The following is a 27955-nucleotide window of genomic DNA, read 5'->3' as shown; positions in this document are numbered from 1 at the left end:
TATCGACTGACTCGCACCCGTGTCCAGCTCCATTGATACAGGCACACCATTCAGCTTCATATTAACGATTACCGGCTGGCTCTTTCCCAAGAACGAATACAGACCATACACTTCCTCCTCGGGTTGTGTATCTGAGCCAGCACTGGACTGGTCATCCTCAGCAATGTGATGAGTGGCAGCACGCTTGCTCAGTTGTGGGCACATTCTCTGAAGATGCCCCACTTTCGAACAGCCATTACAGGAGTACTGTTTAAAGCGACATTGATGAGGCCGATGAATGCCAACAGGGTGAAATCGGATTCGTACCAGTTGGCGGACTTTGAGCAGCTACAGGTTTCACATAAGCAGTCGAGTGGGCCCTGCCATAAGCAGCTCTGCCAGACGACGACACAATCCTATTTATAGTACTTGCCGTGGAGCTCCGACTCTTCAATGATATCTGCCTCAAATTATCATCAGTCGTCATGCATGCCTAGGCAGTCGCGATGGCGTTGCTCAAATCCAGCTTCTCTTCGGCCAATAACTTCCGAAGAATCACATCATGGTTGATGCCTATCATGAAGAAATCTCGCAGCATGTCTTCCAACATGTTCCCAAACTTACACGGCTCAGCAAGACGTCGTAGGTCTGCGACGAATCCCGGCACATCCTGGCCCTCAGCACGAACATGCGTGTAGAAGCGATAGCATGAGATGATGATCCCCTCTTTTGGCTTAAGATGGTCATGCACCAAAGCACACAAATCCCCATATTCCCATATTCTTTGTCCATTGGATGTAGTACGAGAGAAGATTCTTCATGAGGCCATAAATTTTTGGACCACAAATGGTGAGGAAAACCGCCCTGTGCCGAACTGCATCAGCGTCTCCCTCCATTTTGTCGGCCATGAAATACTGATCCAGGTGGTCGATAAAATCCGCCCAATCCTCGCCATCCATGAATCTCTACAGTGCCCATTGTACATGCGAAGATTTTTAAGTTATCTCATCGCCAAATGTAATGAATGTAATGACTCAAAAGACTAGTTACTGTAAACTGTCTCAGGTGTAAACCTGATCCAACTTTATTCGTGCCCAAAGTAACCCGCGTGACAAGGTACCCGCGCTTATATACCAGTGACCGCGCATGCGTGCGTAGAGCCCGATGACCTCCGACAGTGGTGCCCCCTGGTGTCTGGTGACCCCAAGTATATAACATCTTTGAACAAGCCTGTCCTAATATCTCCTTATGCGGCTCAGTGTCAAATTTTGTATGATAATCGCTCCTGTGAAGTGCCTTGGGACATTTTACTTTGTTCAAGGTGCTATATAAATACAAGTTGTTGTTGTTGATTGCAGTTCGGAGAAACGGGCTGGCTCAAAAGGTTCCATTGAATGGCAGGTTCTGCTCTCTGATCATGTCTTTTTTTTGTCCAGGCAGACTAGGTTTGATATCAGTCCCTGAAGATGCTGGGGTATTATTGGTTTTTGGCATCACTGATGCTGGTGAGCTGTACAGGAGGTGTGAAGAGCTCAGGTAGGTGCCAAGGTCACACTGACCTTGCTTTGAGTTGTCTGTGTGTTAATGAAGTGTGTTCAGAAATAGAATTGACGTGTTGCTGCCTCAAGAAGATATACTTGACAGGGAAATAGCTAATGTCTCAACATTATCACCATGTGATATGAAAGGCTTCTTTTGGCATTAAAATGATAACCATGCTGCTCAATTTGGTACGGTTTCTTGAATAGACATTTGGACACGTACAGGATTGGCACTGGAAGCCTACAATAGACTGTCTCGTAGTAAAGTACAAAGGGCTAATAAAGATACCGAAATCCATCTAGCCCATCCCAAAAACTAATACCGCTCAGTCTCCCACTATCTCAAATATCTATCCAACTTTCCCTTAAATTTCCCACATTATTTACCTTCACTGCCTCCTTGGCTGTCCAATTTCACCACCTCAAGGCTGCTCTCAAGGGCCAGAGCTGGGCCTGCAAAAGGGGAAAGTCCGATGTACTCATGCCAAAGAGATGGCAGAGGGCAACTTTCTGGCCTTTCCCCTTCAGTTTCCTGTGTGTGCAGTCCAGGAATTCCCTGGCACACAGCTCACGGAGCTGGTGGTGGGGCCTTGCACTGTCACCCTCCTCAAGTCGGATGGAGGCGGCAAGTTGAAAACAGGCCTGAAAAATGAAAGGGCCTTTTATCTTTTTGAAGCTTCAGGCCTGGAGGTTTACAGACTGCTGCTCTCCAACACAAACTCTCAGTGCAAGTCCCTCCAGGGCTATGACCAGGTCATCTTAATGGCCCAACCCACTAAATTCAGGCGCAGCTCAACCCGGAATGAAATGCGCTGCTCCTGTCCAGCGGCATGTCCTGAGAAACTGTCTGCAGTGCCTGCTCACTTCCGCTTCTGACAGCTGATCCTGATGGCTGCTGAGCCTAATACATACAGGCGTAACTTACCCTGGGCGCAATAATGAGGTAAGGCCAGGGAACCCACCCACATCTCCACCGGCTGACAGGGGCAAATGAGATCAGTAGTGATTCAGCAGACACATTGCAGAACGGCTCGGCAAGCAGGAGGAAACTTGGGCGGGCGGGCGGGCGGGGGGCCCTGTGAATTTGCACGCTGGCAAAATTTCCTACCTCTCTCCAGCGCTGCTAATGGGCCGGCAGCAATGAGGAAACTTCACCCAACCACACTTTGTTTCAGTTTGACCCCATGCTCAAAGTCTGAGGCCAGGAATAACACCGCTTTAGGTGCAATGATGTGGGGAGTATGTGCATTTATACAGTAAAATTTGTTAATGAAATATTTGAGCTCTGAACAATTCTGGAAGCAACCTGCCTTAGCAATTGTGATCCCTCCCCCCCTACCCACCGCCCCACATTTTTGCAGTATTTTTCCAGAAGAAAGAGGCGAGCAGAGTGCTGAAAATTCAGAAACGTGCAAACTGGTTCTGGGAAGAGTTGAAATCAGGATCTCTGGAGAGAGAATGCTATGAGGAAGCCTGCTCATTTGAGGAAGCAGAAGAAATTTATAAATCCAGAGAGAGAACTGTAAGAAACTTTACCCTGATAACTACACATGTGTGCACATGTGTGTATTGTGTACCTGTCTGTGTGTGTTTGAGTATGTGTGTATATGCCTGCCTAAGTCTGTGTGCGCACATATGTACTAGCCTGAGTTTGGATGCATGGAGATATATATATACACATGTTTATATGTTTGAGGGGTGTACATATCTGTGTATTTATATCTATGCATGACTGTTTTTGGCTGCACGTGTCCTGCAAATGTTTATATATTTAGGTGTGTAATGTCAGTGTGTTTGGGTTCAGGTTTGTTTATGTTTATGTGTATGTGTACATACTGTGCATTTGATTGGCATGTGTGTACCTGTATGTGTTTTTGGGTGCATTAGTGTACATGTCTGTTTTTGAGCATGCAAGCACGCTTGTGTATTTAGGCATGTTTGTGCATGTGGACGCTGTAATGTATGCACCTGTGAAGAGCTGTTGAGTTGGGAGTGTCTTAGCCAGTCATGTGATATTCACAAGACTTAATAAAACCCCAGCCAGTTGGGTTCAGGGGATCCATGATGAGACAGATGGTTGTGAGCTGGGTGAATGAACTGGTAATGTGTAGTGTGATTGTTAAACCTTTTGCTAGCAAATCAACTAGTTCTTAAGAATTCATATCAATACATTGCTATTAAGCAAAGAACCCACGAAACAAATACATTATAGGCACGTTGGAATGTTTTGATCTATGTGTGTATCTGTTCCACTACCAGGTCCCAGTTCTACTCCCAGTGCCCAGTACCAGGTCCCAGACAGAGCTCCATTTCCTGTCCCAGGTCCACATTCCACTGCCAGTTCCTTTTCCCCATCTCGTTCACACTCCCTGCCGAAAGTCTGCTCCCATCCCATCACCCAATCCCAATACCAGTCCTAGTCCCAATGCCACTGACTGGCTTGGTTTGAATTCTGTGTAAGAGTCTGCGCCCTGTGTACTATGTGGTCTTTCCCCAGGAGCTGTGAGTCACACAAATACACATGTAGTTTGAGGTTTCCATTTCACCTCAGAGTATCATGTTTTAAAATGGACTCTAGAAGGGGTCGAGTTAGTGAGCAGCTACTTGAACACCATTTACTTTGCATTGCATAGCAATTTGCTGTTAATGGAAGATTAAGCCAACAGTGCTGAAACTATTTTAACCAGATTAGTCAACTGAAAACAGGTGGTCCACTCTTGTTTAGAAACATAGAAAGAAACATAGAAATCTACAGTGCAGAAGGAGACCATTTCCGTCCATCGTGTCCACGCCGGCCGACAAAGAGCCAAAAGGCCCTCAGTCAGCAGCTTTGAAGGTTACATATAAACCTATGAACAATGAACAATGGCGGAAAGGTAAAGAGCATCCAGCCCAACCAGTCCACCCCACACAACTGCGACACCCCTTGCACCGCAATATTCTACACTCCATCCCAACCGGAGGCATGTGATCTCCTGGGAAAGGCAAAAAAGCAGATAAAAACCCAGGCCATTTGGAGAAAATAATCTGGGAAACTTCCTCTCCGACCCATCCAGGTGATCGAAACTAGTCCAGGAGATCATCCTGGCCGTATTCGATTCCCTGCAGTACTTACCATCGTATCTGCGCCGGCCAACAAGAGGTTATCCAGTTTAATCCCACTTACCAGCTCTAGGTCTATAACCCTGCAGGTTACGGCACTTCAAGTGCCCATCCAAGCACCTTTTAAATGTGGTGAGGGTTTCTGCATCCACCACTCTTCCAGGCAGTGAGTTCCAGACCCCCACAACCCTCTGCGTGAAGAAGCTTCCCCTCAAATCCCCTCTGAACCTTACACCAACCACCTTAAAGCTATGCCCCCTCATAATTGACTCCTCCACCAAGGGAAATAGGCCCTTGCTATCCATTATATCCTGACCCTTCAAAATTTTATACATCTCAATGAGGTCTCCTCTCAGCATTCTCTGTTCCAATGAGAACAAACCCAGCCTATCCAATCTGTCCTCATAGTTAAGATTCTCTAGTTCAGGCAGCATCCTAGTAAATCTCCTCTGTATCCTCTCTAGTGCAATCACGTCCTTCCTATAATATGGCGACCAGAACTGTACGCAGTATTCCAGCTGTGGCCTAACCAGTATATTATACAATTTAAGCATAGCCTCCCTGCTCTTGTATTCTATACCTCAGCCAATAAAGGCAAGCATTCTGTGTGCCTTCTAAAACACCTTATCCACCTGGCCTGCTACTTTCAGGTATCTGTGGATAAGCACTCCAAGATCTATTTGTTCATCTACACTTCTAAGTGGCCTACCGTTTAATGTGTATACTCTTTCCTTATTAGCTCTCCCCAAGTACATTACCTCACACTTATCCGGATTGAGTTCCATTTGCTGCTGTTCTGTCACCTGATCAGTTGATATCTTCTTGCAGTCTACAGCTTTCTTCTTCATTATCAACCACACAGCCGATTTTATCATCTGCAAACTTCTTAATCATACTCCCTATATTCAAATCTAGATCATTGATATATACCACAAAAAGCAAGGGACCCAGTACTGAATCCTGTGGAACCCCACTGGAAACATCCTTCCAGTCACAAAAACATCCATCAACCATTATCCTTTGCTTCCTACCTCTGCCAATTTTGGATCCAACTTGCCACTTTGCCCCGGATCCCATGAGCTTTAACCTTTGTGACCAGTCTACCATTTGGGACCTTATCAAAAGCTTTGCTAAAGTCCATATACACTACATTGTACGCACTACCCTCATCGACCCTCCTGGGTACCTCCTCGAAAAATTTAATCAGATTAGTAAAACATGATCTTCCCTTAACAAATCCATGCTGACTGTCCCTAATTAATCCTTGTCTTTCTAAATGTAGATTTATCCTGTCTTTCAGAACTTTTTCCAATAATTTTCCCACTACCGACAGGCCTGTAATTACTCGGTCTATCCCTTTCTCCCTTCTTAAACAAGGGTACCACATTAGCAGTCCTCCAGTCCTCCGGCACCATGCCCAAATCCAAAGAGGACTGGAAAATGATGGTCAAGGCCTCTGTTATTTCCTCTTTTACTTCGCTCAAGAGCCTGGGATACATTTCATCCAGGCCTGGGGACGTATCGACTTTCAAAGCTGCTAAACCCCTTAAAACTTCCTCTATCACTATGTTTATTTCATCCAGAATTTCACACTCCTCCTCGATAGCAGTATCTGCATTGCCCCTTTCCTTAAGTGAAAACAGGCGCAAAGTATTCATTAAGAACCATACCAATATCTTCCGCCTCCACACAGAGATTACCTTCATGGTCTCTAATAGGCTCTACCCTTTCTTTAGTTATCCTCTTGCTCTTAATATATTTATAGAACATCTTTGGGTTTTCCTTAATTTTACTTGCCAAGAGTTTTTCATGCTCTCTCTTAGCATTCCTAATATCCTTTTTAATTTTACCTCTGAACTTTCTATATTCCTCCAAAGATTCTACAGTATTTAGCCATCGGTATATGACATAAGCTTCACTTTTTTCTTTATCCTCCACTGTAAATTCCTAGATATCCAGGGGGCTCTAGTATTGTTACTCCACCATTTTTCTTTAAGAGCACATGCTTGGTCTGAGTACACCGGATCTCCTCCTTAAATACCTCCCACTGTTCCGACACTGGCTTAGCTACAAGTAGCTGTTTCCAGTCCACTGAGGCCAAATCACTTCTCAACTTAGCAAAGTTAGCTTTTCCCCAATTTGGGACTTTTATTCCTGGGTCTATCCTTGTCCTTATCTGTTGTGTATCTGTAAAGCATGCACCCCCATGTTCCGCCATCAGGGAGCGCATCCCCGGAAGTCCCAAGAGATCCCAGCATCCCTTGGGAGCATTGTATATAAGCCGGCCCCTAAGGCCTGTTCCTCACTCTGGAGTGTCTTATTAAAGACTGCGGTCACTGTTTCTTTAAACCTCCCTGTGTGCAGTCTCATCTGTGTTCGGAACACAATATTATCCATAACTACCTTGAATCTGACTGAATTATGGTCACTGGCACTCAAGTGCTCTCCCACTGATACCCCTTCCACCTGCCCAGCTTCATTCCCCAAAACTAAATCCAAAATTGCCTCCTCCCGTGTTGGGCTTGTTACATACTGACTAAAAAATTTCTCTTGAATGCATTTGAAATATTCTGCACCCTTTATACTCTTCACACTGTATTTGTCCCAATCTATATTAGGATAGTTAATATTCCCTACTATTACTACCCTATGGTTTTTGGACTTCACAGAAATTTGCCTACATATTTGCTCTTCTATCTCCCTCTCACTGTTTGGAGGTCTATAATACATGCCAGCAGTGTGATCGCCTCTTTTTAATTTTTCAAATCGACCCATATGGCCTCATTTGATGACCCCTCTAACATATCATCCCTCCTCACAGCTGTAATAGTTTCTTTAATCAATACCGTGACCCCCTCTCTGTCTTGCCTAAAAATCCTGTAACCAGGAATATTGAGCTGTCAAACCTGCCTCTCTTTCAGCCATGTCTCTGTAATGGCTATAATGTCATACTCCCAAGTGTGTACCTATGCTCTTAGCTCATCCGCCTTATTTGCTATGCTCCTTGCATTAAACTATATACCATTCAGCACAGGAAGACCTCCTTGATTACTACTTACTAACCCTTGTTTCCTTTGTCTTACAGATTCACTTTCTACATTCTTGCTATCTAATTTCAGCTTTACTTCCTTTCCTATTGAATTTGTTCTTGGGTTCCTATCCCCCTGCAAAGCTAGTTTAAACTCTCCCCAACAGCACTAGCAAAAGTCCCCGCGAGGATACTGGTGCCGGCGCTGTTGAGGTGCAACCCGTCCGGTTTGTACAGGTCCCATCTCCCCCAGAAACGGTCCCAATGCCTCAGGAATTTAAAGCCCTCCGTTCTACACCAAATCTCCAGCCACGCATTCATCCTCTCTACCCTTCTATTCTTGTACTCATTAGCACGTGGCACCGGTAGTAACCCAAAGATTACTACCTTTGAAGTCCTACCCTTTAATTTTCCTTCTAGCTCCCTAAATTCTTCCTGTAGGACCTCATCCCTTATTTTACCTATGTCATTGGTCCCGATATGGACCACGACCTTTAGCTGTTTACCATCTCCTCCCCAGAATGCCCTGCATCCGCTCTGTGACATCCTTGACTCTGGCACCATACCATTCTGGAGTCACGTCTACAACTGCAGAAACGCCTCTCTGTTCCCCTAACTATTTGAATCCCCTACCACTGCAGCTCATTTATTCTTTGTCCCTCTCCCCTGTGCAGCTGAGCCACCCGCAGTGTCTTAGAATTGGCTCTGGCTGCACTCCCCAGAGGCACCATCGCCTTCACCGGTACTCAAAAGAGAATATCGGTTGGAAAGCGAGATGGACTCAGGTGGGGGGGGCCTCCTGTACTACCTGCCTAGCATTCTTCCTCCATCTGGTGTTCACCCACTGCTCCTCTGCCTGCGTGCTTTTAAGCTGCAGGGTGACCACCTCCTGAAACGTGCTATCCACGTAGCTCTCAGCCTCACGGATGCACCGTCTTGACTCCAGCCGCCGCTCAAGCTCCGAAACGCGGAGCTCGAGTAGTTGAAGCTGGACACACCTCCTGCACACATGGTTGTCTAGGCCACGCAAAGCGATCAGGACTTCCCACATGCTGCATGCCATGGGACTGAGCTCCCCTGCCATGTGTCTGAGACCTTTGACATAATGTCATAGTTCATAGGTCTATCAGAGGTTGATGAAATTATGGCAGGTTAATGACTCCACGAGTAGATCACAGAGATTTTAACAAACTTTTTTCTTTTAACAGATGGAATTCTGGTTTTTATACAGAAGTAAGTGCTAGTTTTATCACTTGCAGAGATAACACTCCCCCCAATCTTTGAGACTTCTAACCAGTGAGAATTGCAGCCAGTGCTCCTGTTCCCTTATCAAATGTCTCAAATACAGCTGTCAATCAAACCCACTACCCCAGGAGAATCGGAGCCTCCTTCTCTGATCTCTGTCAAGGTTACCCAGGGCCACCTGTGCAGTTACAGAAGAGGCGAGGGCCCAGGGGCAGCACAGGCTAGCCCACATTGCAATATGTGTGCGCACTAGGTCCGTGCAGCAGAGCTGGCGTGGAAGCAATTCATCCTCGACACGAGGGACCGCCTATGATGATGACTGACACAAAAGACAGTTGATGTCTGCATCTCATAATTACATTGGCTCAAACGTCCACGTGGAGTGGATCGCCAAGATTTCACAATGGCAAAGATGCTTGAAATTGAATATGTTGGCCCCAGGCCAATTAAACAATTAACGCTTTAGACAACTCATTTTGTTTGACTGAGACACTTGCACCTTGTGCAGCCTTCTGCCTCCAATTTATAGGGTCTGAATAGATGGTTTTTCAATGGAAAAAAATACTGTGACCAGTTACGTGCTATTTTTACATTTTTAGACGATACAAATTAAAAAGTCAACACAGACAAAAAGTATATTTCTGTTGTAGGAAGAGAAATCAAAGTTGTGGCAGGTGTGAGAAGAATTTACTGAATGCTGATCATTTACTTAATTCAGCCCCAGCCAAGCTCCATTATCGAGAATCCTCAGTTTGCCATTCAGTTACACTGCAGACAACCTGATAACACATTCTTCAAGTGTTTCGCTGAACACTTTTCTGTCTGCCTCACTCACAGATCTGAATCCTTGTGAAACATCACCGTGCTACAACGGTGGTTTGTGTATGATCACTAGCTACAGTTACATCTGCGTCTGCGCTCCCCTGTGGAAAGGACAGCATTGTGAAACAGGTTTGTGGTTGCTTCTGATAATGTCAATCGACCCATCCTCCCAATAATGTGTATCATTGGTCTGTGGGCATGTATGGTTGGGTGTACATGTGTGTGCATGTGTATGTTTGTTTGAGTTGCTGCTCATTGCTGGCCTTGTCAAGTTGGACACCTTCCATACAGTGTCCTATGTACAGACAGTAACAGATAATGCATCAACATTTGCACTCTGTGTAATTACCCCCTCACCAGATCTGCTAGAACCTCTGATTGGGCAGTAGTACAAACCACTGACAAACAGGGCATTTTGCCAAAAATAATCTGTAGCACCTTGTAATGTATTTGCTTCATGGGTTCTTTGCTTAAGAATTCATAGCCCACACATTGCTATTAAGAACTAGTTTTTTTAAACAAAGGTTTAACAATCACACTACACATTCCCAATTCACCCACTAGGCTCACAACTGCATACGTCATCGTGGATGACCTAGACCCACCTGACTGGGGTTTTATTGAGTCTTGTGAAGATTACGTGACTGGCTAATCCACTCACAATGCAACAAGCTCTACAAACCTGTGAGCATCCTATCGGGTGCATACATTACACATGTCGACAGTGAAACAAACTTCTCAGGATCTTTGAATTCCTTCTACGAGCTCTCCAAACTGTGCGTTCATTGGCTGATTGACCCATTAATGTTATTTTTAGTGCAGTGCAATGATCCCTGTAATTCTTTTGGATGCGCAGCCCCTTTAAGGAGCTACATGGCCCATTCAAACCTCCGTGCATGTGCAGTTTTTACATTCAGAAACTTGCAAGTGGCCTGCACGGGAGCTTCAGATAGCTGCGTAGCTAACTGGAAACATTATTGCAGTGTACTCATTTGACAGCAGTCCAGTTTGAGTTCCTTTTGGTAGAGGATGTCTGGGTGAGGAGCCCTGATCACAAAATCACAGGCTATTTGAAAGAGTTATCAAATAGGTCTCACTCCCCTGTCCTTTCCCTATAGCCGTGCAAATTTTCTCCCCTTTAAGTATCAAAATCCTTCATTATTTTGAACACCTTGATTAAATCTCCCCTTAACCTTCTCTGTTCCAAGGAGAGCAACCTCGGCTTTTCTATTCTTTCCACACAACTGAAGTCCTGCATCCTTGGTACCATTCTAATAAATCTCCTCTGCACTGTCTCTAAGGCCTTGACATTCTTCCTAAAATGTGGTGCCCAAAATTGGACACTGTACTCCAGCTGGGGCCTAAAGGTTTAGCTTAACTTCCTTGCTTTTGTACTCTATGCCCGTTTATAAAGCCATGGATCCCATGTGCTTTTTTAACAGCCTTCTCACCTTGTCCTGCCACCTTCAAAGATTTGTGTATGTACACCCCCGGATCTCACTGTTGCTACACACCTTTTAGAATTGTACCATTTAGTTTATATTGACTCTCCTCATTCCATCTTATCAAAATACATCAATTCGTACTTCTCTGCAATAAAGGTCATCTGTCATGTGTCTGCCCATTTTACTGTTTATGTCCTCCTGAAATCTGTTACTATCTTCCTCACCGTACTACATTTTTGAGTTTCATGTCATCTGCAAACTTTGAAAGTATGCTCTGTATATCCAGGTCATTAATATCAAAACGAGCAGTGGCCCTAATAACAACCTGTGGGGGACACCACTGCACACTTTTGTCCAGTCTGAAAAACAACCGTTCACCACTACTCTGCTTTCTGTCCCTTCGTCAATCTTGTATCCATGCTGCTATTGCACCTTTAATGGGTTTCACTTACTAATGAATCACTGTGTAATCCCGATAATGAGTCATATTTTCCTGTGTTGTTCTTTAATTCAGTGAACCTGGATTGTAACTATAAGAACGGCTACTGTCAGCAGTACTGCAACGTTGACATAGCAACACAAATGGCAAAGTGCTCCTGTGCAGAAGGTTATCAACTGAATGAAGATCAGCAGACCTGTGATAAAAATGGTACTAACTCCACCTGTCACTAACTCACATTTTTATCACTAAATATTGATCATAGCCACAAGCTGCATCTCTGCTAGGAACTGCCCAAACTTGATCGGTATGGGCAATCATAGTTTGGAGAGTCAAGCCTGGGATTTGAACTTGTGACCTTTTTGCTTACAAAGTTCAGTGTTCTGACACGAGAAGTCCCCTGGCTGGAAATAAGGGGTGGGGGGGGGGGAACTTATGTTATATTGCTTACAAAGAAACCTCCCCCTCCCACCGATGTGCAGTTATCGTCACATTTGAGGTGCAGTTCCCAAGGTTTTCGAAATTAGTTGTGAATTGTCACAATTTTAGACATAAGATGGGGAATGAGGGATCCTGTGAGGAAATGATTGGAGTTTGTTAGTCTAAGATTGTCAAACTGCCACCTTCAATGCAGGGATGTGATTATAAGCCATGACAAGCTGTTCTAACCTTATTGTGGCCAACAGCAGTATAAGAGTAAAGATGATTGGATACTACGTGGAACGTGATAGCAGTAATGTCAACCCCACCGTCTCATAAATCATGAGACAAACTTAAAAATCATGCGATTTGGTAAGAAATCATGAGTTGCTATTTTGGTCAATGGTAAACCAATATAGATTGACAGTTCATTTATAAACTTCATTAGTGGTTTTATTTAATCTCTAACAGGTCACAGCTCTTCACAAAAATGATATTACTGCATCTGAAAATGCTTTACAAAAAACTTTTTAAAAATCCTACCCATTATCACCACTCTTCACCTGGAGCTCAACACAACACAATCACCACGCAATGCAGTCTCTGCAGCTGCAAACCAAACCTAATTTTTTTTTGCCGGGGTGGGGGGCAGAGAATTCCAGAGATTTACAACCCTTTCTGAGAAGAAATTCCTCCTCATCTCGGTATTAAATGGGTGGCCTCTTATTCTGAGACTATGCCCCCTAGTTTTAATTTCCCCTATGAGTGGAAATATCCTCTCTGCATCCACCTTTGTCGAGCCCCCTCATCTTAAGGTCACCTCTCATTCTTCTGAACTCCAATGAGTATAGGCCCAGCCTAATCCATCTATCTTCATAAGTCCTGACCATGTGTTCCCAGCAGCCAATCACAGGAGGGGGTGCCAAAGATTTAAAAAATCATTACTTAACGGAGTTGAATCGCGAGGTCAGGTGTTGGGGTGAATTTTCATCAAAAATCGTGTGCACCCTGATTAAATCGCCAGAGTTGGCAATATTGTGCTTGCTGTTGAGGTTTTGGGACCCTGGAAATACTGATTCCAAGAAGGCAACTGACGTGGGACAGAAGGTTACTAAATTAAAACAGAAAATGTTAGAAATACACCACAACAGTACTAGGGGCTCAACCATTCAACTCGCCCAACCATGTTGCAATCACATGAGTTTGCTCTTGGGACACCCGGCTCAATCACACAGTTAGCACCCAGAAATAGAAAAGACAGGTCATAACTTTCTGAAGGAGGTACGCTTCATCGAATGAAAGGCAGACACCTGAAACGTCCAACCCTGTCCAATATTTACATTTCCCTTTTTATTTTATAGGCTAAATAAACATTCTGGAGTTTTGCATGATTTGCATTTAGGGCAGGAGTTTAAACGTATTGGGTAATGTCTGGGATGGGACAGATTGGAAAATCTATGGGTTTGATGGGATCCAGTTTGTGGGTCTGATGAGGTAGATTGAACAGTGTGTGGATCTGATAGGTTGGATTGGGCAGTCTATGGGGCCGAAATTGATGGCCTTACCGCCGACAACCGCCAACATCCGCCGAAATTCCTCTTCGGGCTCTGCCCAGTGCCAGTTTGCACCTGTGCTGGAGCGGGCGGGAGGGAAGAACTGCCGGGAACCGCCCTCTGACATCAGCGGACGGCCAAGTGGCGCAAGTGACCTCCCACCCGCCGAGATGCCAGATCGGTGTGGGCGGGAGTCGGCGCCAGAACGGGGAAGGACCGCTGTGTGGAGGCTGGTCTATCCCGTTCGGTAGGTATGAAGACCTGCAAAAAAGGGTTAGTGAAAATTAAAAAAAAAAATGTTCTTACAGCGACTTACCTGCATGGGTTCCCCTGAAGGTGTTTCGTTTTTTTTTTAAGCATTGATTTTTCTTTTCAGCTCTTCACCCTTCCGTGGGCCCGACTCCATCCTCGGCGACACTTGGGCAGCAAGCGCCTAAGCCGCCGAAATTGGGAGCTCCCGTCCGCTGCCGCCCAGATTGATGGCATAAGTCCTTCTTTTGCCTCCGGGGGCCCTTTCAAGGTCCTTTTTAAACATAAGAACATAAGAAATAGGAGCAGGAGTAGGCCATACAGCCCTTCGAGCCTGCTCCGCCATTTAATATGAACATGACTGATCCAATCATGGACTCAGCTCCACTTCCCCGCCCGCACCCCATAACCCCTTATTCCCTTATCGGTTAAAACATAGAAACATAGAAAATAGGTGCAGGAGTAGGCCATTCGGCCCTTCGAGCCTGCACTGCCATTCAATGAGTTCATGGCTGAACATGCAACCTCAGTACCCCATTCCTGCTTTCTCGCCATACCCCACCGGGCAGAGCCCGAAGAGGAATTTCGGCGGATGTTGGCGGCTGTCGGCGGTAAGGCCATCAATTTCGGCCCCATAGACTACCCAATCCAACCTATCAGATCCATACACTGTTCAATCTACCTCATAAGAAACTGTCATTCTCTGTCTTAAATGTATTCAATATCCCAGCATCCACAGCTCTCCGAGGCAGTGAATTACATAGATTTACAACCCTCAAAGAAATTCCTCCTCATCTCAGTTTTAAATAGGCGGCCCCTTATTCTAAGAATATGCCCCCGAGTTCTAGTCTCCCCTGTTGTGTATCTATAAAGCATGCACTCCCATGTTCCGCCACCAGGGAGCGCATCCCCTGAAGTACCAAGGGATCCCAGCATCCCTTGGGAGCACTGTATATAAACCGGCCCCTAAGGCCTGTTCCTTATTCTGGAGTGTCTTAATAAAGACTGAGGTCACTGTTACTTTAACCTCCCTGTGTGCCGTCTCATCTGTGTTAGGAACACAATAACTGGCGATGAGTACACAAATCCAACGCAAAGATGCAGCAAACTGTGGGCATCCTGGAGAAGTTCTCGGAGGGTGAGGACTGGGAAGCCTATGTCGAACGGCTAGACCAGTACTTTGTAGCTAATGAGCTGGACGGAGAAGGAAGCGCTGCAAAAAGGAGAGTGGTCCTCCTCACGGTCTGCGGGGCACCGACCTACAGCCTCATGAAGAATCTTCTGGCTCCGGTGAAACCCACAGATAAGTCATATGAGGAGCTGTGTACACTGGTTTGGGAGCATCTTAACCCGAGGGAGAGCGTGCTGATGGCGAGGTATCGGTTCTACACGTGCCAGCGATCTGAATGTCAGGAAGTGGCGAGCTACGTCGCCGAGCTGAGGCGACTTGCAGGACAATGTGAGTTTGATGGCTACCTGGAGCAGAGGCTCAGAGACTTTTTTGCACTGGGCATTGGCCACGAGACCATCCTACGAAAACGTTTGACTGTAGAGACATCGACCCTCAGTAAGGCCATTGCGATAGCACAGGCGTTTATGTCCACCAGTGATAACACCAAACAAATCTCTCAGCACACAAGTGCTCGCAATGTTCATAAATTAACTGGAACTGTGTTTGCGAGCAGAAATGTACAGGGCAGAACCCACGAGTCTGCAACTGCCAGCAGGCCTCAGGTGACCCAGATGACTCAGAGTCCGCAACAAAGGATGAATGCAAGGCAATTCACACCTTGTTGGCGTTTTGGAGGCTTCCATTCAGCCTATTCATGCCGCTTCAAAGGGTATGTTTGCAAGAGCTGTGGAACAATGGGGCACCTCCAACAAGCTTGCAGACGAGCTGCAAGCTCTGCAAAACCTGCTAACCACCACGTGGCAGAGGAAGATCGATCCATGGTGGATCAAAGCAATTTCGAGCCTCAGAGAGAGAGGAGGCAGATGCTGAAGTACACGGGGTGCACACATTTTCGACGAAATGTCCACCTATAATGCTCAACGTAAAATTTAATGGCTTACCCATAGCCATGGAACTGGACACTGGCACTAGCCAATCCATCATGAGTAACAAGATGTTTGAGAGATTGTGGTGCAACAAAGCACTCAGACCAGCCCTGAGCCCCATCCACACGAAACTGAGAACGTATACCAAAGAGCTCATCACTGTCCTGGGCAGTGCCATGGTCAAGGTCATTTACGAGGGCACGGTGCACGCACTGTCACTCTGCATTGTCCCGAGCGATGGCCCCACACTGCTCGGAAGGAGCTGGCTGGGCAAAATTCACTGGAACTGGGATGACATCTGACCGCTATCACATGTCGACGAGGCCTCATGTACCCAGGTTGTTAACAAATTTCCTGCCCTTTTTGAGCCAGGCATTGGAAACTTTTCCGGGGCGAAGGTGCGGATTCACTTGGTCCCAGAGGCATGACCCATTCACCACAAGGCGCGATCGGTACCTCACATGATGAGGGAAGAGTGGAAATCAAGCTATACAGGCTGCAACGCGAGGGCATCATCTCCCCAGTGGAATTCAGCGAGTGGGCCACCCCATTTGTTCTAGTACTCAAAAGTGATGGCACGGTCAGGATTTGCGGCGATTATAAAGTAACTATTAATTGTTTCTCGCTACAGGACCAATACCCGCTACCTAAGGCAGATGACCTATTTGCGATGCTGGCAGGAGGCAAGACGTTCACCAAGCTTGACCTGACTTTGGCCTACATGACGCAGGAGCTGGAGGAGACTTCGAAGGGCCTCACCTGCATCAACAGGCACAAGGGATTGTTCACCTACAACAGATGCCCGTTTGGAATTCGGTCGGTAGCAGCGATCTTCCAGAGAAACATGGAGAGCCTACTCAAGGCGGCACCACGCACGGTGGTTTTTCAGGACGACATATTGGTCACTGGTCGGGGCACCGTCGAGCTCCTACAAAACCTGGAAGAGGTCCTCTAGCGACTGAATCGCATAGGCTGCGGCTGAAGAGGTCAAAATGCATCTTCATGGCAACAGAAGTGGAGTTTTTGGGGAGAAAGATCACGGTGGACGGCATTCGGCTCATAGATGCCAAGACAGAGGCTATCAGGAACGCGCCCAGGCCACAGAACATCACTGAGCTGTGGTCGTTCCTGGGACTCCTCAACTATTTTGGTAACTTCCTACCGGGGTTAAGCACCCTCTTCGAGCCCCTACATGTGCTATTGCTGAAAGGTGAGAACTGGGTATGGGGAAAAAAAACAAGTAATTGCTTTTGAGAAAGCAAGAAACATTTTATGCTCCAACAAGCTGGTTGTATTATATAACCTGTGTAAAAGACTTGTGCTAGCATGTGAAGTGTCATCGTACGGAGCCGGGTGTGTATTACAACAAGCTAACGTTGCGGGGAAGTTGCAACCTGTCGCCTATGCCTCCAAGAGCTTGTCTAAGGCCGAGAGTGCCTACAGCATGATTGAGAAAGAGGCATTAGCATGTGTGTTCGGGGTAAAGAAAATGCATCAGTACCTGTTTGGCCTCAAATTTGAGCTGGAAACCGATCACAAGCCCCTGATAGCCCCTTGTTTTCAGCGAACAGGGATAAGTACTAATGCCTCAGTCTGCATACAAAGGTGGGCACTCGCGCTATCAGCGTACAACTATACCATCCGCCACAGGCCAGGCGCCGAGAACTGTGCGGATGCTCTCAGTCGGCTACCATTGCCCACCACGGGGGTGAAAATGGCACAGCCTGCAAACTTGTTGATGGTGGCGCAGCCCGCAGACTTGTTGATGGTCATGGAAGTGTTTGAAAATGATAAATCACCTGTCACGGCCCGCCAGATTAGGACTTGGACGAGCCAAGATTCTCTGCTGTCCCTAGTAAAAAAAACTGTGTACTACATGGGAGTTGGGCCAGCATCCCCGTTGAAATGCAAGAGCTAATCAAGCCGTTCCAGCGACGAAAGGACGAGCTGTCCATTCAGGCAGACTGCCTGTTGTGAGGTAACCGCGTAGTGCTACCCAAAAAGGGCAGGGAGATGTTCATCTCGGATCTCCACAGCACACACCCGGGTATAGTAATGATGAAAGCGATAGCCAGATCCCATATGTGGTGGCCCGGTATCGACTCTGACTTCGAGTCCTGTGTACGGCAATGCAGCGTGTGTGCTCAGTTGAGCAATGCGCCCAGAGAGGCACTACTAAGTTTGTGGTCCTGGCCCTCCAGACCATGGTCGAGGATCCATGTCGACTATGCAGGCCCGTTTCTCGGTAAAATGTTCCTGGTGGTGGTGGATGCTTTTTCAAAATGGATTGAATGTGAAATAATGTCAGGAAGCACCACCACCATTGAAAGCCTGAGGGCCATGTTTTCCACCCACGACCTGCCTGACATACTGGTCAGTGCCGAATTTAAAGAATTCATGACCCGCAATGGATCAAATATGTCACCTCGGCCCCGTATAAACCAGCCTCCAATGGGCAGGCAGAGCGGTCAGTACAAACAATCAAACAGAGCCTTAAACGAATCACAGAAGGCTCACTCCAAACCCGCCTGTCCCGAGTACTGCTCAGCTATCGCACGAGACCCCACTCGCTCACAGGGGTGCCCCCGGCTGAGCTACTCATGAAAAGGACACTTAAAACCAGACTCTCGATGGTTCACCCCAACCTGCATGATCAGCTAGAGAGCAGGCGGCAGCAACAAAATGTAAACGATGGTTGCGCCACTGAGTCACGGGAAATTGATCTGAATGACCCTGTGTATGTGCTAAACTATGGACATTGGTCCCAAGTGGATCGCAGGCACGGTGATAGCTAAAAAAAGGGAGTAGGGTGTTTGTAGTCAAACTAGACAATGGACAATTTTGCAGAAAACACCTGAACCAAACGAGGCTACTGTTCACAGACTGCCCTGAACAACCCACAGCAGACATCATCTTTTTCGAGCCCACAACACACACCCAAAGGATCAATGACACCACCCCGGACCAGGAAATCGAACCCATCATGCCCAACAACCCAGCAAGGCCAGGCTCACCCAGCAGCCCAGCGAGGGCACAGCCAACACACCAGAACAAACATTTGTACCGAGACGGTCCACCAGGGAAAGAAAGGCTCCCGACCGCCTCACCTTGTAAATAGTTTTCACTTTGACTTTGTGGGGGAGTGATGTTGTGTATCTGTAAAGCATGCACTTCCATGTTCTGCCACAAGGCGCGATCGGTACCTCACATGATGAGGGAAGAGAGTGGAAATCAAGCTATACAGGCTGCAACGCCTGAAGTCCCAAGGGATCCCAGCATCCCTTGGGAGCACTGTACATAAGCCGGCGCCTAAAGCCTGTTACTCACTCTGGAGTGTCTTAATAAAGACTGAGGTCACTGTTACTTTAAACTCCGTGTGCAGACTCATGTGTGTTAGGAACACAATATTCCCCATCAGTGGAAACATCCTCTCTGCATCCACCTTATCAAGCCCCCTCAATCTTATACGTTTCGATAAGATCACCTCTCATTTTTCTGAATTCCAATGAGTAGAGGCCCAAGTTACTCAACCTTTCCTCATAAGTCAACCCCCCTCATTTCCAGAATCAACCTAGTGAACCTTCTCTGAACTGCCTCCAAAGCAAGTATATCCTTTCTTAAATATGGAAACCAAAACTGCATGCAATATTCCAGCTGTGGCTTCACTAATACCGTGTATAAATGCAGCAAGACTTCCCTGCTTTTATACTCCATCCCCTTTGCAATAAAGACCAAGATTCCATTGGTCTTCCTGATCACTTGCTGTACCTGCATACTAATTTTTGCTGGAACTCCCGCCCAAAGTACCATCAGGTATCTCGGCGGCCATCGGCGGTCCTTTGGGCGGCCCTTGACCTTCACCAATTTTGGCCCCTCTGTGTTTAATGGCCCTTTGTGTTGTTTTCTTATTGCATGCTTCATTATGTTCACATGGAAATGAACTTCCTGCTTTTTAAATTATAACTTAGTAGTAACTATTTTTTGCAGGATATATATTCTACACTGGTTAAAGGTGGTTAGTCAATAACACAGTTGGTGAGTTGATGGGGATTATTTGCAGGTTTGTTTGAGAGGTGCCTTGAATAATTGTTCAAGACACTGATGCCACCCTGGCTGTTACATAAGCTAGTACTGAACTCAGAGCTAAAATTAGAGGAGAGCAGCACATCTGTAGATAATGTGTGATATGTATCAGGAGATGTGTGTCAGTTTGCGATAGACCAGGTAGGCAATCTCCAGCCACCACCCGTGAAGGCTGTGTGCCCAATCCATGCCATTCTAGTTGGCGTGTTAGGACATTTTTGAAGTGCGGCAGCAGTTTTTAGTCAGACCCTTGATACTACAGCAGAATTTCTTCCTTCTTCTTTCATATGAGAGTAGCAAAGCAACTTAAATGTCAATCTAAGTCAGATATCCAGGCCAATTCTTCCGCTGTTGCAGCGCGGATATCTTGTAGGCTGCCTGCAAATTTCCTCTGAGGGCAGTGCTCAATGATGTGCTCCAGGGTCTGATTAGGGGCGCCACAGTCGCATAATGGGGATGCTTTAATCTTCCATCTATGGAAAAGATGGAAGCTTCTACCGTGACTGGTTCTGAGGCGGTTGATGGTTGTCCACTGTTTGCAAGGAAGGTTTGATCCTTTAGGTTGTATTGTGGGGTCCTCTATAAGGAATCCATTCCATATGTCGCAGTTTTCCCAAGCATTTTGCCATCAGTCATCCAGGCTGAGGGAAGATTGAAGTGCTTCGGCAATGGTCAAAGATGGCCTCCCCATCCCTGGTCGTCCAATGGCATCATATAAACACCTGAAGCTGACTAAATATGAAATACGAGTGTCATCTCTGCTCAGATTACTTAGACTAATGTTCAGGATAACCTTTAACGAACTGGTTTCTCGCTACATCCGTCATATTCCATTGCAATCGTTTATCTTCTCTGTTCAAATCCAGTTACATATCCATGTGGGATGCTACCTCTGTTTGGATTACAAACCCGCTTGTTAGAAGAGGAAGAATATTCCCTCAATGAAACAGACACTGACTCTGATTACTTAACCAAGCTAAATTACAATACAACGGAAATTCAGAAGCGAATTATTGGTGGAGATCTTTGCAAACGAGGTCTTTGTCCTTGGCAGGTGAGACACAAGTTCTAAAATGGTATCTACCCATTTGCTTCAGACATCCTAAGTGCCGTATTAATGTATCTATTAGCAACATGTTGTGGAGGTGTAGTTTGGATGTGTTAAGTGTGGTTACATTTTGCGGAGATGCAGTTTGTATAAAGTCTAAGGTTTCGATTTTTTTTTGATTAGCACTCAAAGGGCACTTAATCCCCAAGTGCTAGCATAAGAAATACAGGCTGAAACTAGTAATGCCGGTCTGGGGCAATCATTAAATGAGGCAGAAGGGGAAGGAGTACCTAGTCTTCCTGCCTCATTTTTCTTGATCCGTTTGGAGAGGAGCTCAGAAGAAATAAGCTTTAAGGCATTGCACCCAGCCCCTTTTTGATTGGATGCTCTGAGAGAGGCAGGAAGAGGCTCTGCAGGTAAGTTCCTTTGCTGCTTTTCAGAAGGCTCAGGACAGGGTTTGGTTGGTGGCCTTTTGGTTGCTGTTTGTGGATTACTGTGAGCAAAGCACAATGCGGCAACTCTCTGGAACTTCTCAGTGCCCAAGCAGAGTGGGGCCAGGAAGCTTGTCCCCCGACATGTATATACAATGATGTATTTGTGGGGTCTCAGGACTTGTGCTTCCTATGAGCAGCTACTGCATTAGCATCACATGACACCAGGTTGCCTAAAGTGTCCAAAACAGGCATTTCAGTCATCAGTAGATGTATCGTCGCCCAATTACACAGTGAGATTTTTCTACATGAACACAGAACGTGCTTACCTCGAATTCCTTCCAGCACTCCCTTGACAACGATGTTGCCCAACTTATTTTAAATGGGTTAATGAGCTCATTCATACACTAGTATTCCACGGAGTAACTTTCGGGCTTCAATGTGGCCGAGAATAGAGAAAAAGAAAGTGCTGCCTTCAGTGACTTTTAACTGCAGCAAGATGATTCATTGTGTAAATAACTGTGCAAAACACAGTGAACTGTGAATCAAGGAAATGGTTTCTGTTAAAGGAGTTCACCAGAGATTTTCCCAGAGAAAACTTTTAACCTTCACAAAGATCCAAGTAACAGGTAAGAAATCAACATCAAGAAAGACCTTGCATTTATATAGTGTCCTATCACATCCTTAGGATACCCCAAAGCACTTTACAAACAATAAATCACTTTTTTATGTCGAGAAATGTGGCAGGCAGTTTGTTTTTGATGATGTTGATTAAGGAAGGAATATTGGTTAGGAGACTGGTAGGACTGCCCTGCTCTTTTTCGAAAAGTGCCGTGGGATCTTTTACGTCCACTTGAGCTAGCAGACAGGGCCTTGGTTTAAGATATAAGACCATAAGGCAGCACCCCCAACAATACAGCACTACCCAGGGTGTAGGCCTAGATTATGTACTCAAGTGCACAGTGGGGCTTCAGTTCAACACATGACTCATAGGCGAGAATTCTACCAACTGAGCCAAGCTGATGTCTACCGAATGGAATCTGTACTCTAGCTCCATAGAGAAGGTTTCAGACAGTCATTAGTAATTAAATCTGGACATATGATCTAAGATAGTCTAATACAATGTACGCTTATCTGAAGGTCAAACAACACGCAAGGAGCAAAGGCCCAATCTTGTTAAGTCCAGAGTAGGCCTTAGTAACATGGCATCGAAAGCACCTGTTCTGGGACTTCACCCGTTGGTGAACAGGAACTCAATTGTAGGATTTAAAGGTCTGCAGAAATTTAAAGGGGCTGCCACCATGGTTGGTGACTTTCACAACAGTAAGCTTATTCGGTGCTTCACAATGTTTGAAAGGAGCTTATCAGTGCAGAGATCACCTTGCTTTTAAGATGAGGCACAGAGGATCTGTTTGGGATGGAGTGGTGAATGATGCCCAATGAGATGGATACCATCATGAATGCCATGGGCCGCATTCCATCTGGAGGGATCAATGGAAGATGGTTGTTGATCGTATAAGGTCACGAAACCTATGGTTACCTTCCCTTAACTATGTGTATTGAGCATTCATGGCAGTTACATTTACCTTCTCTCACACTATCTTAAAAAACTTTCAGTACTGGCCATAAGCACTTATTATACAGCAGGGTTCATTTAGCACCATCAGCCTTTGCCTGAAATTGTTCTTCACTCACAGCTTATGTGCAATCAGCCCAAAGTAATGTAGCTGCACCATGTTAGGACATGTTATTGATTCCCATGATGCCTGGGTCTCACTGTATTTCAACATGACAATTGTAACCTTTCACTTCAGCTGTAGTTTCAGAGAAGGCAGTTCATAACAAAAGAGAATTAATATATCCTAGTGGAGGGACCCCGAACATTTGTCCTGATATACAAAGATATATGTGAGGAGAAGCATAGCAAATCCTGGGGCGAGAAGCCATTGAGGGAATTGAAGATGTAGCAGTAATGACTCCAGCTCAGAGATCATTGTAACCTTCTCCTGCTTATTCTTATGTTATTCTCTCATACCTAGTTCCCCAAATACGGTCAGTTTGTTGAGTATCACATCCTCTGCTCTCTGAATATTACATACACAGCTCTGAGTCTTGCATGCTCACTTCCCTGAATATCAAGTGCTAAGCTCAATGAGTATTGGACGCTCAACACCCTGAACATCATGTATGCCATTCCCTGAATATCACACACAGTTCCCTGAAAATTCCACGCACAGCTCCCTGTGTAACACATGCTGAGATCCCGAGTATCACACGCTCACCGGATGACTACGTCCTTTTCCTGTCGTATTCCCCTTTACTTCTGTTATGATGAGAAAGAAGAGTTATGAGGAACAGCTCAGGGAGACTCACAACAGTAGCTGATGACCGCTGCTTTGAAACTCAAGGGCCCCTCACAGAACCAATGCAATGAGTCTTATGGTCAGTACAAATTATGAGGTGATGCATTCATAATGTTTTGTGATGAAAGAGATTGCATTTGAGCAGCAGAAACCAGAGACATGATACGAGGAGCTTCCTGATCAACCTGCATCTCCCCTGCTACTTCAATCTCCCACTGATTTCCCCATGGCCTGGCCACCAAGGCTTTGTCCTCGTAATAGGTGAGGAAAGGCAGTCTCACTTCTTCCCTGTGGTTGTGCATAGTTTTCTCCTTAAAGTATAGCGCCTGAAGACACTCTGCTCGAAATCCTATAGAATTCAACCAAGGTGAGGGAGGATTCCTTAATGAGGGAGTGAACAGGTGCAGAAAATGTGCAAATACCCCAGCAAGACTTTCACATCGTCTCTAGGCTGTGAGTGAAAGAACCAGGCAAGGGTATAAAGAAACACATTCTTTCTAGTACAGGTTGAACCTCCCTTATTCAGAACTCACTTATCCAGAAGCATTCCCGGCCACCGGGTGGCCGTAGTGCACAGAACTCCGACATGAACAAATTTAAATCCTTCCTTGCTGCCGACTCCCGCAATCCACTGCCACCCCCCCCCCCCCCCCCCCACCATGATCTCTCTGCCGCACTCCCAGCCCCAAGCCAGCCAGCCCTGATATCTTCTTGCTCAGTAGCTGTACCATCCAATTTAACGTGACCACCCACCATTTGAAAAAAATCCCTTATCCAGAACAGGCCAGATCCCGAAGGTTCCGGATAAGGCAGGGTCAACCTGTATCCGCTTCAGGGAAGAAGCACATGGTGTGTAACCCAAAGTGAAATCAAATGGAAAATATGCTTTAATTTTGCATTAGTTCAAGTTATGACTGGTTCCCTTGCTTCGGCTAACCTAGTGAGGTTATTACATTTCTTCTGGTATTTGAGTTGCTGTCTGAGGATGGCCTGAGGTGGTACTCATGGCTATTGCTACCTCTTTATAGTTACCTTCCCTCCATCCCAAATACGTTACCTCTACCTTGCCCAATTTCAGACAGCAAGACTTCAACCACAAACTCAAACTTTGGGGATTCTATGCCTTAGGAAAACAAATCCTGTGTAGGTGGACCACCAACAAGATGGCTGCACTGACCCCTAAAGCTGCCACAGCACTTAAGTGCTGATTCTGCATCAGATTTGCCTCTACACCACCCCGACCCCACCCCAAGGCAGACTCCCAAGTGCTGAGAGCCTGACAACAATAGACCAGTAATGAAGATTTGGCCAGCAGCACAAAATCACTCCCCACCTCCCTTCTGGTGAGGACACTGCGACAGACCAAAATCTAGACCATAGAAAGTTCCAGCATAGAAACAGGCCCATTAAGTCTCAGCTAATGATTTTCTCCACATAAGCCACCTGGTCTAATCCCAAGCTTCTGCTCACTTTAATATTCCTCCTTTAGAAAGCAATTATCGAAATCCTTTTTAACAGTTCTAATGGATTCTTTCAACAATGGTTTGTGGCAGAGAATTCCATATTTTAACTGCCCTCTGTGGAAAGAATTTTGTTCCAACCTCTCCAATAATTATTTTTGTGATCATCTTAAATTTGGGCCCTCTCGTTAGCATCTCGCTGAGCACTAGATACAACTAATCACTAATACTCCGCAATAACCCTTCATAATCTTCAACCTACCACATCACCCTGCTCCACTGCAGTGTAAACAGCCCGAAGCACTAACTTTCTTTTACACAAGCGCATTGCTCAGCTATTACTCACCATCTTCTTGCTGTTCTTAGGTGTTGATCCGGAATGAGGATGATTATGGATTCTGTGGTGGGACTTTGATCAACAGTCGTTGGGTTGTGACTGCAGCCCACTGCTTTGACACAGTGCGGCCGCACTCTGTTACAGCAGGTAAGAGCAAGTTACATTTTTTATTAATTGTCTCTCCTCCGTCACTGTCTCTCTCTCTGTTGGGGGGAGGGCAGGGGGCAGGGGGAGGAGAATTTTAACCTGAAAAACTGGTGGGTTTGGGCCAGATGGGAAGTTAAAGTGTAAACAATCTGAATCCCGCCCACTTCCAGTTTTAACTAAGGCCGCTGATATTTACTGTGACCACCCCCTCCCCTGGTTCTCTCTGTGTTGCTCCCAGCCCCCGATCCCTTCAAACACTCCCCCCACCTTCCCAACCTCTGCTCCTCCAGCTGCCCTAACGCCAACTCTCCCCATGCTCCTCCGGACTCTCCCTGGCCCTCTTTTGACATCACCCCTCCCGCCGTGATCCTCTTCCAACAACGCCTCCCTCGTGCTCCTCCGGGCGGCCCCTACACAATCCCTCCGTCCCTCCTGTCTGCGGCCTAGTGCTACAGGCCTACCCTCTCTGAGTCGGCCAGCCTCTCGATCTGGCAGGCTGCGGGTGAGAAATGGAGTCTTCCCATCCAAATCAGGCCCTGCCATTATATTCAGCAGGGCCTGCGGGAAACACGTTTCCCAATCGCTTCAGAGGCTCCCTTTCTCCACTCGCTTTGCCAAATAAAATTCAGCTCCTTCTTTCATTTGTCTCATCACACTCTCGCCGTCACTTGTGTATTTCTCACTTTTTCTATTCACTTTGTCTCTTTCCTTCACTTCTTTGTCTCTTTCCTTCACTTCTGCCTCGCACTCCTCCTTTTCTTTCCTCTTAGCTTCATTTCTGTTCTATCACTTCTGTCTCTCTTTTTGTAGTTCTGTTTGTCTTCTCCCTCAGTTATTACTCTTTCTATACTCCTTACCTTTTATCTTGCTTTTCACATCTCTCACCTTTAGCTATCTCAGCACAGACCAGGTATGGAACCTTTTAGACTGCATGATTCAGCTGCTTAGTCACTGCTTTAACTCGTGGTCCCAGAGAGAAGTTGTGCAGTAACATCGAACAGTGAGGTTGATTTTATTTTGACATCACCTAAAACTTCACATTTTAAAGACTTTTCAATTTGGATAGGATCATAGAATATGACAGCATAAAAGGAAACCATTCAGCCCATCGTGCCTGTGCCAGCTCTTTGAAAGAGCTGTTCGATCAGTCCCACAACCCTGCTCTTTCCTCATAGGGCAGGCAATGTTTTTACTTTTCAAGTAATATATGCAATTTATTTTTGAAAATTACTATTGAATCTGCTGCCACCACCCATTCAGGCACTGCATTCTAGATCCTAACCACTGCATAAATTAAATGATATAATCAGGTTCTGACGCTTTGCTCTTACTCCCCCAGGTGAATTTGACAAACTTCGAAGGGAGATTTGGGAAGAGAGGGTTTTAGTGACGAAGTTTCTGAGCCACCCTCTGTATGACCCAATAATATATGACAACGACATTGCGCTTTTGTACTTGAATCAGCATTTGAATTTCAGTACGGTCATTGCTCCAATCTGCCTGCCCAACCACAACCTGGGCCAGCTCCTACTGCAGGATGGGAAAATGGGGATGGTGAGCGGCTGGGGGCAGACCCACGATAAAGGCAGGTCGTCCCGATTCTTGAGGCGAACCAAACTTCCATACGTCGACCAGGAGGCTTGCATAAACTCGACAACCTTGCCCATCACAGATAATATGTTCTGTGCCGGGTACAAAGATGAGTACGTGGATTCCTGTAGAGGGGACAGTGGGGGACCCTACGCAGTTTTATATAAAAAAACATGGTATATGCTTGGTGTAATTAGTTGGGGCGAGGGCTGTGCTAAACAAGGAAAATATGGAATGTATACCAGAGTGCCTGGTTATTTATCATGGATATATGATACTTTAGCACAACACAGTGACTAAGACATGTTGAATTCTCTGAGCGATCAGTCACCAACTATTGTGAATCAATAGAACAGTAGCACAAGAGAAAGGCAATTAAAGAGCAGACGCATGACAAAAGCATTGGGTTATGAAAAAATATTGTGACATTGGGCAGCTGGACGGGTCTCAAAACTGCCATTTAACTTTATTTAGAAGATAAGCCCCGTTAAAATAGTTTGAGCTTGCCAATTTAACAACTGCAGGTTGCTTAACAGCAGAAGGTATAGCTGATAATATTCTCGCCTAGAAATTACTGCTGGTGATAGTAGCGGACGAATTCTTAATGCATTCATT

General features: G+C 45.9%; 1 protein-coding gene across 1 annotated transcript; it reads left to right on the top strand.

Annotated features, from left to right (window-relative positions):
* Positions 1-485: 485 nt before the first annotated feature.
* LOC139266213 (coagulation factor IX-like) lies at positions 486-27640 on the top strand. The gene is made up of 8 exons (XM_070884044.1): positions 486-621; positions 2882-3042; positions 8859-8883; positions 9733-9846; positions 11677-11811; positions 20831-21018; positions 25633-25750; positions 27090-27640. Exons 1-8 carry the CDS (start codon positions 486-488, stop codon positions 27638-27640), a joined length of 1428 nt encoding a protein of 475 aa, XP_070740145.1.
* Positions 27641-27955: the final 315 nt, after the last annotated feature.

The sequence above is a fragment of the Pristiophorus japonicus genome, chromosome 6, assembly GCF_044704955.1.
Source record: "Pristiophorus japonicus isolate sPriJap1 chromosome 6, sPriJap1.hap1, whole genome shotgun sequence".
NCBI lineage: Eukaryota > Metazoa > Chordata > Chondrichthyes > Pristiophoridae > Pristiophorus > Pristiophorus japonicus.
This window is presented reverse-complemented; position numbering and strand designations above follow the sequence as displayed.

Excerpts from the sequence above, each read along its gene's own strand:
- LOC139266213 (XM_070884044.1), top strand. The coding sequence starts at position 486 with ATGGCGTTGCTCAAATCCAGCTTCTCTTCGGCCAATAACTTCCGAAGA. Across the intron at positions 8,884-9,732 it reads ATTCTGGTTTTTATACAGAA|ATCTGAATCCTTGTGAAACA; the intron begins GTAAGTGCTAGT and ends CCTCACTCACAG. Across the intron at positions 9,847-11,676 it reads AGGACAGCATTGTGAAACAG|TGAACCTGGATTGTAACTAT; the intron begins GTTTGTGGTTGC and ends TCTTTAATTCAG.